At 41.7% G+C, this 15423-nt stretch overlaps 1 protein-coding gene across 4 annotated transcripts in view; it reads right to left on the bottom strand.

Moving 5' to 3' along the window:
• LOC117506104 (doublecortin domain-containing protein 2C-like) overlaps nucleotides 1-15388 on the bottom strand; it is a 30045-nt gene extending 14657 nt beyond the window's left edge. Inside the window, exons 1-8 of one of the 4 annotated variants that reach the window (XM_034165615.1) lie at nucleotides 7119-8247; nucleotides 6857-6983; nucleotides 1218-1362; nucleotides 1030-1124; nucleotides 753-951; nucleotides 592-674; nucleotides 356-487; nucleotides 195-237 (exon numbers count right to left, since the gene is read on the bottom strand). In XM_034165615.1, the coding sequence (XP_034021506.1) occupies nucleotides 195-237; nucleotides 356-487; nucleotides 592-650 (234 nt within the window). In that variant the 5' untranslated portion in view covers nucleotides 651-674; nucleotides 753-951; nucleotides 1030-1124; ... (1 more) ...; nucleotides 6857-6983; nucleotides 7119-8247. The other 3 variants (XM_034165617.1, XM_034165618.1, XM_034165616.1) reach the window with 3 other exon arrangements.
• Nucleotides 15389-15423: the final 35 nt, after the last annotated feature.

Raw genomic sequence — 15423 nt, 5'->3', positions numbered from 1 at the left:
AAAAATGATAAGCCACAACAGGAAATAAAGAATAAAGCATAATCCATTTTGAACGTGCACTTAAAGTTTCATATGTGCTAAATGTTAACAGACATTCTTCTTGTGCAAACATGCACTTTTTAGCTGTGAAAGAAGAAATTTATGGGAGAAAATCTTTGTAACTAAACAACCTGCACAGAAGAAAGTGAACTCACGTCTTCTTTATGACGTACTGCTTGAACAAATAGTTTCTCTTTACTGTGGGGAGGAAGATCAATATGGGAATTAAAAAATGATTTCACAGTAGATTCACATGTGAATACAAATAGAATGTATTTATTACATTTTTTAAAAATGTATTTATTTACTGCCCCACCATTTGTTCCCGTCACATTTCTTGCTGAAGTACTGAACAGGTTTAAACTTCCCCTTACTAACAGCAACGTAACAGCCGTCAAACTTCAACTCCATCACAGATTTAACAGGTTGTCCATCAAGTGTGTAAAGACTGCAAGTTAAAAGAAGAGTTTACTTTCTGTTACACACACACACACACACACAAAATAACAGGGTCAATTCCAGTTCAGACTGCATGTGTGTGTGTGTTTGCACCTCTTCACTCCAGTACGAAGGGACATGATGTCTGCAACAATGGCTAAAACGCTTTCCATTGACTTCAGTGCATATTTGGGAATCTTGACATTAATTGAAGGAATTAGTGGCTCTATTCATATTCAGGTTCAATAATTGTCCACATGAAGGTCTGGACTTACGCATTCGGCTTGGACGGCATCTTGTTGATAATTCCAACCTCGTAGCGTAGCGTTTACTCAGGAAAATGTGTGTTGGATTCTACTTTTTTCACCTGAGTAGAGGCTCAATCCACTGTTTCTGCACAAAGGCAACATCATAGATGCTGGTCCACTTATCTTGTATCCATGTGGTGAGGTATGTGAAGAAGAAACTCAAGAACTACAACCATATACATTGCAATATTGAATTCTGAATTCTTGCAATGTAATAGATGTGTTTATAAAATGAGTTTCTTACTGCGTGCATCTTCTTGATGTCCAGCGATTTCACAATGTTACTAAAACACTGAAGTCCAAGTTCATCAAGCCGGAATGTGGTGAGGTAGCAGATAACTGAAGGACAATATTGTTTAAAAATAATTGGTCACCTGACATCAATAAAGTAAACAAAAAAAAAGGACAAAATAGTGATGTTAATGAACTTACTGACAAACTGGCTGCGATCACTTCTGGATAAGTACTTCCCATTCTCGGCATAGAAGAGTTCAATGACTGTGTCCAGTAACTTTTTGTGCTCGATACATCCAGAAACAACATCAAGAATGAACTGCTTATCTGTATTAGTCATGTTCTGCAACAAATAATAACTGTGAGGGACAACACACTGAAATGCTTCAAAGTACATTTTCACAATACAATCTTCAAATCCATCCATCCATTTTCTTCTGCTTTATCCGGAGTCGGGTCTCGGGGCAGCAGCTCAAGCAAAGCCGCCCAGACCTCCCGATCCACACACACCTCCCCCAGCTCCTCCGGGGGAACCCCAAGGCATTCCCAAGCCAGCCGAGAGACATAGTCCCTCCAGCGTGTCCTGGGTCTTCCCAGGACCCAGGACACAATCTTCAAATCGACTGTGAAATGTCAGTATTAATTTTCACTGTTTTTTGTCATTTGTTTATTTCATATCTAAACAGTAGCCATCAAAGTTATCTATTAAACTAAAATGATATCACTACTGACACAAATTATCAACTAATACAAAGTGATTGCAAACAAACCTCAGAACCAAAATTTGTGGTCAAAATGTTGTATTGGTACTGTAAATGAGTGCTTTACATTGCATTTACTATCTGCATAATAACTTTAATAGTTTTCCTACAGCAGTATTTTCCGGACCACTTTGGCCTCACACAGCCTAAAAATTTGCGTAATGACAGTTATGCAAATTCCACTCAGAGTGAACTCTCCACACACACTGATGGACTGCACGGGCTCATAACTTTCAGTGGCAGTCAAGTCAAACCAGTGGTGCATGCTAGCAGCACAAGTCAAATGATCAAAGTTGCCCCTCGCTTGTAGTATCAGAGCAGCTGCACCGTCAGCAAACAGCAGGACCCGCAAACTGAACCAAGCTGAAGGGGAGCTACGACCACTACCTTTGCACCCCCCCACCCAGGACTAAACCAAACCACCTTTTCAAGGTTCCTTAGATGACCCCAAAATACAATCAGGATGTTCCCAAAAATAAAAACTGGGATGTAATTGTTTGACCCTGTGGTGTGTACTCGTGGTGTACCACACCATGGGAGTAAAAAAAACAGTCAGCATTACCTTGATGTTGTTGCGCACTTGGACTGTGACTTGGATGACAAAAAACTCCTGTAACAGTGGAATGTGCCGTTCATTTCCAAAGTAAACGCTTTGTTGATCCGGGACGTCGTTGGCAAAGCCAGAAACGGAGGAACAAGGGAGACAATATTTCCTTCCATAAGTAAGTGGGTTTGGTTATTCTTGTCACTTTGTCTGTGATATTTGAATGATAAACAGCTGTATGTCTCCTGCCGTACCTGTGTCGCCCGATGACACGGACCATTAACTCTTCACTTATATCTAGTTGATATTTTCCACTGCTAGACCAATGTCTAGTTAAAATACTTGTCGTTAGTGATTAAAATTGCTCGACAAGACTGGGGATTTTTTTTTAAATTTGCACCTTAAAATAATGAGATTATAATGACCCGTGCTGTGCCGCTCACAGTCACACCCACACATAGAGATGTGTACCCACACCACTGACTTCATGAATGAAACTCGGTCAATAAAGGATAATTGTGTAAAAATATAATATGTATATAAATGTATTGTAATGGTTTTAGGAGCCGCGCTGCACTGAACAGCAGCTGCAGCAGGACGCCTCAGCTCAGCAGCTGGAACAGCACAGATCCATGTAACTTTCAACACTAATATTTGGGAATGTGTGTGTGTCCGAGTAAGTTTAATACTTTCCTGACATAATTTAATGTAATTTAATTTTACTGGCTCAATATCCAGGTCAAAATGGCATTTTTTAACACGTATTTTGCGAGCATTTTTCTGAGCGCGTCCAGTCGCAGATCTCCTTTGAAAATGCATTAACATCCGGAAACTTCATCAATATTTTGCCCGGTTAGGAGACGTCATGTTGCCGTTCATGAAGGGACGTTTTCGTAAAAAAAAACAAAAACAATTATACTCAACAAAAATATAAACGCAACACTTTTGGTTTTGCTCCCATTTTGTATGAGATGAACTCAAAGATCTAAAACTTTTTCCACATACACAATATCACCATTTCCCTCAAATATTGTTCACAAACCAGTTGAAATCTGTGATAGTGAGCACTTCTCCTTTGCTGAGATAATCCATCCCACCTCACAGGTGTGCCATACCAAGATGCTGATTAGACACCATGATTAGTGCACAGGTGTGCCTTAGACTGCCCACAATAAAAGGCCACTCTGAAAGGTGCAGTTTTGTTTTATTGGGGGGGGGGGGATACCAGTCAGTATCTGGTGTGACCACCATTTGCCTCATGCAGTGCAACACATCTCCTTCGCATCATCCATGAAGAGAACACCTCTCCAACGTGCCAAATGCCAGGGAATGTGAGCATTTGCCCACTCAAGTCGGTTACGACGACGAACTGGAGTCAGGTCGAGACACTGATGAGGACGCCAAGCATGCAGATGAGCTTCCCTGAGACGGTTTCTGACAGTTTGTGCAGAAATTCTTTGGTTATGCAAACCGATTGTTTCAGCAGCTGTCCGAGTGGCTGGTCTCAGACGATCTTGGAGGTGAACGTGCTGGATGTGGAGGTCCTGGGCTGGTGTGGTTACATGTGGTCTGCGGTTGTGAGGCTGGTTGGATGTACTGCCAAATTCTCTGAAACGACTTTGGAGACGGCTTATGGTAGAGACATGAACGTTCAATACACGATCAACAGCTCTGGTTGACATTCCTGCTGTCAGCATGCCAACTGCACACTCCCTCAAATTGTGCGACATCTGTGGCATTGTGCTGTGTGATAAAACTGCACCTTTCAGAGTGGCCTTTTATTGTGGGCAGTCTAAGGCACACCTGTGCACTAATCATGGTGTCTAATCAGCATCTTGATATGGCACACCTGTGAGGTGGGATGGATTATCTCAGCAAAGAAGTGCTCACTATCACAGATTTAGACTGGTTTGTGAACAATATTTGAGGGAAATGGTGATATTGTGTCTGTGGAAAAAGTTTTAGATCTTTGAGTTCATCTCATACAAAATGGGAGCAAAACCAAAAGTGTTGCGTTTATATTTTTGTTGAGTGTATATACAGATAACAGGGTTCTAGCTAGGATAAAATTGTAGCGTAGTGGTAATGTCGAGGGAGCGAAGCGACCGGGGGGTTGTGCGGAAGGGGGGAAGGTTTTGAAAATTCACGCTAAAAATTGACCATTCTAGGGGTACCCAAAGGGGAAAAGCCAGGTACGACAGCCCAAGTCCCTTCATCATGTCCAGAAGGCTGGGGAAGTTTTTTGAGTGTTCAATCTCATTCTGGGTTAGCCAGTACATGGCGGTGAGGCAGTCGGAGTCCGTGGACATTTTTAAGTCAAGACTTAAAACCTATTTTTATTCTCTTTCTTATGAGTAGTTTTTATTTTGTTATGTTTTATTCTTTTACTTGTTTTTAATTAGGTATTTGAATTTTTTTATTATTTATTTAATTTTTTTTATGTTGAACTGTTCTGTGTGACGCGCCTTGAGGCGGCTTTTGTTGTAATTTGGCGCTTTATAAGCTGATTAAATTGAAATTGAACAACATTTTATTGAGCCTTAAAGTAAATAAATATGAAATTGGTTACTGGATCCTTAAACTCTGGACATAATAAACTCTACATAGTGGATCCTTGATCTTTGGACATAAACAGAAATAAAATCTGTTAGTTTTTGTCAGAAGCATTTCTTTGAGACATTATTACTGGCATGAATGTACAACCCCTGGCAAAAATTATGGAATCACCGGCCTCGGAGGATGTTCATTCAGTTGTTTAATTTTGTAGAAAAAAAGCAGATCACAGACATGACACAAAATTAAAGTCATTTCAAATGGCAACTTTCTGGCTTTAAGAAACACTATAAGAAATCAAGAAAAAAGATTGTGGCAGTCAGTAAAAGGTTACTTTTTTAGACCAAGCAGAGGAAAAAAATATGGAATCACTCAATTCTGAGGAAAAATTATAGAATCACCCTGTAAATTTTCATCCCCAAAACTAACACCTGAATCATATCAGATCTGCCCGTTAGTCTGCATCTAAAAAGGAGTGAACACACCTTGGAGAGCTGTTGCACCAAGTGGACTGACATGAATCATGGCTCCAACACGAGAGATGTCAATTGAAACAAAGGAGAGGATAATCAAACTCTTAAAAGAGAGTAAATCATCACGCAATGTTGCAAAAGATGTTGGTTGTTCACAGTCAGCTGTGTCTAAACTCTGGACCAAATACAAACAACATGGGAAGGTTGTTAAAGGCAAACATACTGGTAGACCAAGGAAGACATCAAAGCGTCAAGACAGAAAACTTAAAGCAATATGTCTCAAAAATCGAAAAATGTACAACAAAACAAATGAGGAACAAATGGGAGGAAACTGGAGTCAACGTCTGTGACCGAACTGTAAGAAACCGCCTAAAGGAAATGGGATTTACATACAGAAAAGCTAAACGAAAGGCATCATTAACACCTAAACAGAAAAAAACAAGGTTACAATGGGCTAAGGAAAAGCAATTGTGGACTGTGGATGACTGGATGAAAGTCATATTCAGTGATGAATCTCGAATCTGCATTGGGCAAGGTGATGATGCTGGAACTTTTGTTTGGTGCCTTTCCAATGAGATTTCTAAAGATGACCGCCTGAAGATAACATGTAAATTTCCAGTGTCATTGATGATATGGGGCTGCATGTCAGGTAAAGGCACTGGGGAGATGGCTGTCATTACATCATCAATAAATGCACAAGTTCATGTTGATATTTTGGACAGTTGAAAGGATGTTTGGGGATGATGAAATCATTTTTCAAGATGATAATGCATCTTGCCATAGAGCAAAAACTGCAAAAACATTCCTTGCAAAAAGACACATAGGGTCAATGTCAATGAGCAGATCTGATTTGATGCAGGTGTTAATTTGGGGGATGAAAATTTACAGGGTGATTCCATAATTTTTTCCTCAGAATTGAGTGATTCCATATTTTTTTCCTCTGCTTGGTCTAAAAAAGTAACCGTTACTGACTGCCACAATCTTTTTTTCTTGATTTCTTATAGTGTTTCTTAAAGCCAGAAAGTTGCCATTTGAAATGACTTTAGTTTTGTGTCATGTCTGTGATCTGCTTTTTTTCCTACAAAATTAAACAACTGAATGAACATCCTCTGAGGCCGGTGATTCCATAATTTTTGCCAGGGGTTGTAATTCCATACCTATGAGCTGAGCTCTTGCAGCTATGCTGCAGGTCAGGTTTATAAAGAATGCAACACGTCTCATTTTGGGAGGACAAAACGTTTTAGTCAGTTGTAATTTACTGTCTGTATTGTAACGTTTGTAAGATGTGTCATTTTATTTAAAGCGGCGATTCGTTTTGAAGTTATTAATTCCGAGCGGATCTGTCTCAGAGAGCTGCACAGCGTTTAAAGCTGTGACAACGTAACGGAGGACGATTCTCATTTCTCGACTGCAACAAGACATGAATCCCAGTTAGTGACTTTAATCCACACAAAAGTGACTCGTGATATTTTAATGGCTTTCAGAGGGGTTAAGAAGCAGACTTACCACTTCTGAAGAGCAGCGAATCAAAGAGCCACGAGCTATTGTGTAGCTTCCAGTCGAAATCAGTTAGCCCGGACTGATGGTTTAAGGGTTTTATTGATTTTTTGCCGTTCTCAAACCAACGTAAGAGCTATGAAAAAGGGGCAAAGAAATAAAACAATACATTAGAACACAGACTACTTATGGGTTTTAACTTAATATTCTACTCTTTACTAAAGACATAACATGCTTATTTACAACATATTCCTCGATAAATTTACCATACCTTGTAGCCACTTTCGACTGAAACTAAACTTTCTCTCCCCGTTTGAGCTCCATCACGTTTCTCCTTGCGTTTGCTCACCCTCCTCGTTTTTTTTTACCTTGTCAAGTTACCTTCCGACACTATCCTTTTCGATACACTTCCGGGTTGAAAGGAAGTACAAAAATAAAAGCACAATAAAACATATAATGGAAATAAACTTTACCCTTGGGTCATCACACTCCCACCAAATAATTTGGTGTTTTAACACACTTTAACTTAACACACAAATTATTTCCTTACATGAAATGACCCTTTTACAGAAAATTATGAACTTATAAACCTTCCTGCGTTTTATATTGAGCTTTATCTCTAACAAGCTTCTAATAGCAGAATCAACTTGTGAACTGGGCGTTCTACCACAGATACCTTACTCATGCGTTCACCTCTTTTGCTCAGATTTTTATCTCCAAGCAATACCTTCACCCGTCTTACGAGCCCATCTTTGTCTGTTACAGTTTCTGAGATTCTTCCGAGCCTCCACATAGATCGTGGTTGTGTTTCGTCCATGTCCATTATTATATCACCTACTTGAATGTTTCTCTTAGGCTTGTGCCATCGTTGTCTGACCATGATGTTGTGGAGGTACTCCTTCCTCCAACGGCTCCAGAACTGCTCTGCCAGATACTGCACTTGGCGCCATCTCTTTTGTCCATACAGGTCCTCCCGAACAAACCTTCCAGGGGGGGTAAAGCGGTGGTAGCCTTCATGGTGATGAGGTGATTAGGAGTCAGTGGTTCCAAACTGTTCGGATCCTTGAGGTTGTCTGTTGTGAGTGGGCGGCTGTTTACGATCACTGCTGCCTCGTACAAAAAGGTCCTTAAGGAAGTGTCATTGAGTCGACCAGGCGAGAGGCTGAGTGTATAGTTCAGAATATTTCTCACAGTCCTTATCTGTCGCTCCCACACTCCACCAGCATGGCTTGCATGAGGTGCATTGAAGACAAAATCGCATTGCTTTTCTGTGAGGAAAGTTACTAGTCTCTCAGCATCAACTTCCTGTAGAGCTGCATTCAATTCATTTTTGGTGCCTACAAAATTGGTACCGTGGTCACATTTAATCTGTTTGACCGAGCCCCGTAATGCGATAAAGCATCGCAGTCCATTGATAAATGCATCAGTTGTAAGATCAGCCAACATCTCAACATGAATGGCACGAGAATAGAAACATGTGAAGAGGAGACCATATCTTTTGTGTTCTTTCCGTCCTTGTTTTATCAGAAATGGACCAAAAACATCCATGCCGCAGTAGGTAAAGGGTGGAGAGGGTTCCATTCTTTCCACTGGGAGATTACTCATTTTCTGACATTCCACAGGTCTCCTAAGTCTACGACAAAACACACACTGGCGAACATAGGATGCAACTGCTTGACCCAGTCTGGGAATCCAGTAGCCATTGGATCGGATTTCATTCATTGTCATACCTTTGCCTTGATGATTAACCCTTTCATGGCAATGTGCAATTATCAGTTTTGCGACATGATGTTCTCGAGGAATGACAGTTGGGTGTTTGAAAAAGCTTGAAAGGGATGAGTGATGCAGTCGTCCTCCCACCTTGAGCACAGCATCTCTGTCCAAAAACATGTCAAGAGGGTGCAGTTTGTTGTTACTCGGTAATGGTCTACCTTTGTTTAGTAACTTTATTTCTTCCCGATATGCTTGTCTTTGGAGAGCTTTGATGATTACAAGCTCTGCCTTTTGTCGTTCACTTACAGTAGAGTGTGCCTTTGATTTATCCTTCAGCAGACGGCGTCTGAGACGTGCTACAGCACTGATGGCATGAGACCAGGATGAAAACTTTACCAGTCGATCAGCAAGACTCACATGTTCGGTTGTTTGTGTGTGTAATATTTGCACCTTCCTCACTTCTGGATCTCCGATTGGAAGTTCAATACTCTCCTTTGTGGGGTGGTGTATTTCCCTTTCCCACAGGAATTTAGGACCTGTGAACCAGTCAGATGACAGTAGTTCATCCATTGTTGTTCCCCTGGATGCCTTGTCTGCAGAGTTTTCACAGGTGGGAACATAAAACCACTGTTGTGGGATTGTACTATTGCGAATCTTCTGTACTCTATTCGCGACAAAGGTGTGGAAGCGTCTTGCTTCGTTATTTATGTATCCTAGGATGACCTTTGAATCTGTCCAAAAGAACTCTTCCACAATGTCATACAGTAGTTCTTCTCTGAGCAGGCTACTCACTGTGACTGAGACTGCTGCTGCAGTGAGTTCCAACCTTGGGATGGTGGTGACCTTTGTGGGAGAGACATGAGCCTTTCCCATGACAAATGCACAGTGAACATCTCTGTCACTGTTTATCAGTCTTAGATATGAACATTGTCCGTATCCAGTGGTGCTCGCATCTGAGAAATGATGCAGTTCCCTTTTCACCACTTCTCCAAAGCCATCAGGCACATAACATCTAGCTATCTGCAATTTCTCTAGTTTGATGAGATCTTTTCTCCAACACTCCCACCGTGGCCTTAGATGTTCAGGCAGTGGGTCATCCCATCCAGTACCTTGACGACACATCTCCTGCAGGATTTTTTTGCCATTGAGAAGGTAGGGGGCGACAAATCCCAAAGGATCGTATATAGTTGCTACAGTTGACAACATCCCACGCCGTGTAGGAGGTTGTTCTCTTGGCACAAAGTTGAATGTGAAGCAGTCTCTTTCTATGCTCCAGTGAATACCCAGTGCTCTCTCTGTTGTTTCAGAGAAAGCAAGGTCCTTTGTTTTGATGTCCTTTGCATGTTCTGATGCTGGTATGCTGTTTAGAAGTGCATCGCTGTTCGATACAAACTTGTGTAGCCGCAGACCACCCTTTGCACAAATTTCACGAGCCTCTTGTGCCAGCCGTATACCATCTTCTACGGTCTTTGCACTTGTTACTCCATCATCCACATAAAAGTCTCTGGCTATGAACTGAGAACCTAGTGGGAACGCAAGACTGTTCTCATTGGCTAGGTGTTTTAGCCCATAATTTGCACACCCTGGGGAGGAGACGGCGCCAAACAGATGTACTGTCATCCTGTACGCTTGTGGCTGTGTGCTTGTATCTCCATTTTTCCACCACAAGAAGCGGAGGTAGTTGCGATCATTCTCTTGGACTTGAAACTGGTGAAACATTTTCTCTATGTCGCACATTAGAGCTATTTGATGCTGCCGGAAGCGTAGAAGAACACCTGTCATATTGTTGATCATGTCTGGTCCAGTCAGGAGTTGCTCATTGAGACTGGTTCCTTTATGCTTGGCTGAACAGTCAAAAACCACACGCAGCTTATCAGGTTTCTTTGGGTGATAAATGCCATGATGTGGTATATACCACGTTTCACCAGGAAATGCATCATCTTGAGCTTCCTCAGCATCACCTCTTTGAATGATGTCATTCATGTACTTGACATAATCTTCCTTGTATGTCTCGTCTCGGGCAAATTTCCTCTTGAGTTGGTTAAGTCGGACCTCTGCGAGCTGTCTGTTATCAGGCATCTGTGGTCTTTCCTTAAAAGGGGCGTGGCATTTTGTAATGACCTTGTTCAGTCTTCCTTATGCCCTTTTTGAGTTTGTCGAGGAAGATGAGATCCTCTTGTGACACTGTTCGGTCATTTTTGCTGACCTTTTTGAAGTCACTTTCCAATGCACGAATTGCATCCATGGGAGTTACTGAAGGGATCTCTTTTACAGTGACACGGTGACAGAGGCTGCTTGTCATATCAGTCTCAAGACAAGGTTCTGAGCTGCCAACTATACTCCATCCTAAGTCTGTCTGCACAGCATAAGGCTCATCATTTTGGCCTAGTATCACTTGTCTTGGTGCTAAGGCTCGGGGACAGTTATAACCAATCAAGAGAGCTACTTCACAACTGAGGAGTGGTGGGACTTCATCGATAATTGGTGATAAATGACTCCAGCGTTTGGCTGTTTCACGAGTTGGTATGTGATTGCGGTTTGCCGGAATACAGTCCTTTGTGTATGCAGGAGGGAGCTGGATAACTGTTGCAGAGCTGTAGCCCCTGACACAGAGAACACACACCTTTCCACTGCTTACAACTGTATTCTTTCCCATCATGGTAGTTAATTTTAGTTTCACTGGATAAACATCGGTTTGTAGTTCATGGCTCACATCCTGATCAATGAAGGCAGTGTCACTTTGTGTGTCCAGTAGTGCATAGACAAGCTTTTCCTTGCAAGGATTTGCAGTTGATGACACCCACACTGGAACGATCATTGAGGTGTTGACAGATTGTCCTTCTCTGGCGATGTTAAGTGACATGGCGGTTGTTGTCTCTGGTGTGTCAATTTGTGCTGCACTTTCAATATTCATATGCCTTTCTCTTTTCAGATCACTACTATAATTTACATCATGAAGGCAGCTTGGATGCCTTTTTGCACATATGTCACAAGTAAGGCGGTATTTACAGTCCTTCACACCGTGACCTGGTTTCAAACAGCCATAGCATAATTTATTGTCCTTGACAAATGACCTTCGATTTTTCAGAGGCATTTTCATGAGGTTTGGGCACTTGTGGAGTTGATGTGTGTCTTGGCACAACATGCATGGAGATCCCGTGCGTTTTATGAGTACATTGTTCATCTCTTTGTACAGTCAGTTTTGTATTGAATACACTGGCCTTGTTTCTTTATTGTCTTTTGGATTACCTTTGTTGCCTGTTGTCTCCAGAGAACGGAGTGCATGAATAGAGGTGACTGGGTTACAGGCAACTTCCGCTTCTTCTGAAAGAAATGCAGCAAAATCATTGAAGCGGGGAAACTCTTTACCTTCCATCAGGGCTTTTGTAACATGGCGATTCCACCTGGCAGCTAACCAGTCTGGCAGTTTCTGTGTGAGCCTTTGGTTTTCTTCACAGTCGTTTAATATTTCCAGGCCCTTTACATGGGGTATAGCAAGCATGCACGCATTTGTGAAATCTGAAAAGCGTCTTAGCCCTTCAGCGTCTTTAGACTGTATTTTTGGCCAACCTGATAGCCTCTCTCTGAATGCTCTTTGAATAACGAATGTCTGGCCATACCGCTGGTTAGGCTTTTCCCAGGCATCTCGGTAGGCTTCCTCATCATTTCTGAAGAAGGTTCCTTCAAGGCATTTACGAGCTGGACCGCTCACATACCTTTTAAGGTAATACAATTTGTCTGCAGCTGAGATGCCCTTTTGATCAATCAGTGACATGAAGGAGGATTTCCATTCAATAAAGAGGATTGGCTCTCCATTGAACACCGTCGGCTCTGGTGTAGGAAGTCTGTTCATCATTATGCTGTCTTGAACTGCCTTTGCAAGCTGAGCGACACTAGGGGTTACTGATGATGTAGGTGTGTTAGATGGCAGCTGAGATGCGCTGTTGGGGATGACTTGCTCACTTCTGACTGATTGGACGTCTCCCACCTGTATTATTTGTCTGTTGTAAGCTTCAAGCCTGACTCGGTCTGCTTCCACCTCTTTCTCAGCCTGCAGACGCTCCAACTCAGATCTTTGAATTTCCATTTCTTTCTTGTGTTGTTCTTCCAAAGCCTTAGTCCTTTCCTTCTGCTTTCTTTCCTCTTGAGCGATCTTGTACTCGACCTCCTTCACTGCCAGCTCTGCGGCTGCCTCAGCCTGTTTCGATGCAAGGTGAGAAGATGAGGAATGGTGTGTGCTATTTGAATTTGCAGCAGTAGAACCATATATGGAGAGCGCATAGTCACGATCGAGAAGCTCACGTAGATTACTTCTTACATCTTCTCCATCAACACAAGATAATCTTTCAAAGATGATTTTCATAATGTCACGAGTTACTGCTTCACAAGCGTCAATTTTTCTCCGTAAATCTGCTGGTGGTGCCACATGGCTCCTTATTTCAGAGTACAGTTTCATGATGTCATCTTTACCCTTTTCTAATATGTCTGCGAGTGATGACAGAATTATTTCACTTAGGTCTGATTTTAATTTTTTCCTTGCTGCACGTGTTTCCATTTTCCACTGTTCATATAAGTACAAAAGTCTTTTTTCCTTTTTATTCAATTCTTCCTTTTGATAAGCAAGCATCCTTTCAGTTGGTGTTTTTATTCTTTCAGAGTGGCGTGGCACATCAGGCATGTCCTGGCCTCTACTCTCTGAATGAGCCACCAGATTTTCTTGCCATTTAATTGTTGCTTGCATGACTTCCACTGTGTTCTCACTTTCATTTTGAAGAGAAACTTTAAAATTCTCAGTTCCCTTTTGTAGACACGGGGTCTGCCCATTAATGTCCTGTGAGTTCTCCATGTTTAATTCAGATGTTCGTTCCGTTGTCCTTTCAATTTTCCGACCAACTGCTGCCACCTGCTGTCCGTCTTGGGTACACACCGTTGAACCTCAAGACCACCTTGAGGAAATCAGGCCTGTAGTCGAAATCAGTTAGCCCGGACTGATGGTTTAAGGGTTTTATTGATTTTTTGCCGTTCTCAAGCCAACGTAAGAGCTATGAAAAAGGGGCAAAGAGACTACACAGACTACTTATGGGTTTTAACTTAATATTCTACTCTTTACTAAAGACATAACATGCTTATTTACAACATATTCCTCGATAAATTTACCGTACCTTGTAGCCACTTTCGACTGAAACTAAACTTTCTCTCCCCGTTTGAGCTCCATCACGTTTCTCCTTGCGTTTGCTCACCCTCCTCGTTTTTTACCTTGTGTCAAGTTACCTTCCGACACTATCCTTTTCGATACACTTCCGGGTTGAAAGGAAGTACAAAAATAAAAGCACAATAAAACATCTAATGGAAATAAACTTTACCCTTGGGTCATCACATATTGAATCGAAGTATTACTTTGATTCACGCTTCAAACTGGACTCACGCTGCAGAAACGGTTGATTAGCATAAATGGCCGTAACGCAAGTTTGCGCTAGCTAGAACCCTGAATAATATCATAAAATGCATTAAAATTGTAATCCTGCGAAGTAATTCCCATTTTTACTAAAGATACAGACGGTTGCCCATTTCCGGATCACCTTTTTTAAAGTCCCGCTATACGGAGCCATAATGCAACTGAATGGCCTTTATTGTGTATTGTTGTATTGGGTATTTGGATGTTATTTAGCTGAAAAAGTCTGGGTGGAGTAGCGCTTCTACTTAAAGTGTGAAGCCACATTATGTGTGGCGTAAACATTTGCCAGAAACAGATCACTTTTGCCAATTCTGGATCACGACACTCTGTGTCCCTTTGGGTTCATTCTTGGCATCTGGCTGGAGCCCTTCTAATGCAGAATCATACACACTGTGCCCGAGAATGTGTTTTGAACACAAAATGATAGAAATAATACTTATTAAATGAGAATTTACTTAGTTTCAAAAAGCGCCGTTATACGTTTTTACGAGCAAGAAATGAAGTGTGGAGGTGACATTTCTCCCGAATTAAAAAGTAAAAGCCCCCACATTCATGTCCATTCGTGATGTTACGATGACCCCCAAAGTCCACATGACTCACAAGTACAGACACGAGGCTGCTGCTTCAGTGATCCACAACTAGCAAATTTTCGCGTCGGAGATAAATGCGTGCAGCAATTAAACAGCAAGACATAACACACTGACATTTTCTACACAAGTAAGTAAGTATTTTCCCACTCTAGAAGCAAAAACACCGAACGGCTAACTCACCTTTGCTACGTTTTAGAGATCGTTACTTTCAAACTTGCAGGAATGAGTGAGTCAGAAAAAGCGCGCACACCACAGACACCGGGAAGTTTTGATTCCTCTGCTGGTCACAAGGACGGCTGGATCCGGACGAGCTTGTGGTCATTTGTAGACAAAACATCAGTCTTTCCATTGGTACCAGGTATTAGCTTATTCGTGCTGATTACAAGAAACGGCGGCACAAAAACTACAGCAGTGATCCGGAACTGTCAATGATCCGGAACTGTCAAGTGACTGTACCTGTAATCTGAATATTTCTTTTTTTCTGTAACTGTAGCGGAATACAGTTGCCTTTTTTTTTGTATACTAATTACGTAACGCCGTTACATGTATTCCGTTACTCCCCAAGCCTGATGCACTGTATCGGATACAAGAGCTGCTAATTTTAAAATTGCTATTTCATTGTCCATTCTTTAGGCCAATGTTGCTACAATATATTGTACCTTAACAGAATTAAACAGAAAATCCAACCTGCAGGTCCTTTGGGGCATCTTCCAAGAAATCATCCAAAACCTGCATGCTTTTGTCAAACAGCACAACGGCTTCCTTAAAAAGTAACCCGTGAAGGTTAGCCACAGAGTTTCAGCTCGTCCAAAGATTTT

The sequence above is a fragment of the Thalassophryne amazonica genome, unplaced genomic scaffold (genome assembly GCF_902500255.1).
Source record: "Thalassophryne amazonica unplaced genomic scaffold, fThaAma1.1, whole genome shotgun sequence".
Lineage (NCBI taxonomy): Eukaryota > Metazoa > Chordata > Actinopteri > Batrachoidiformes > Batrachoididae > Thalassophryne > Thalassophryne amazonica.
This window is presented reverse-complemented; position numbering and strand designations above follow the sequence as displayed.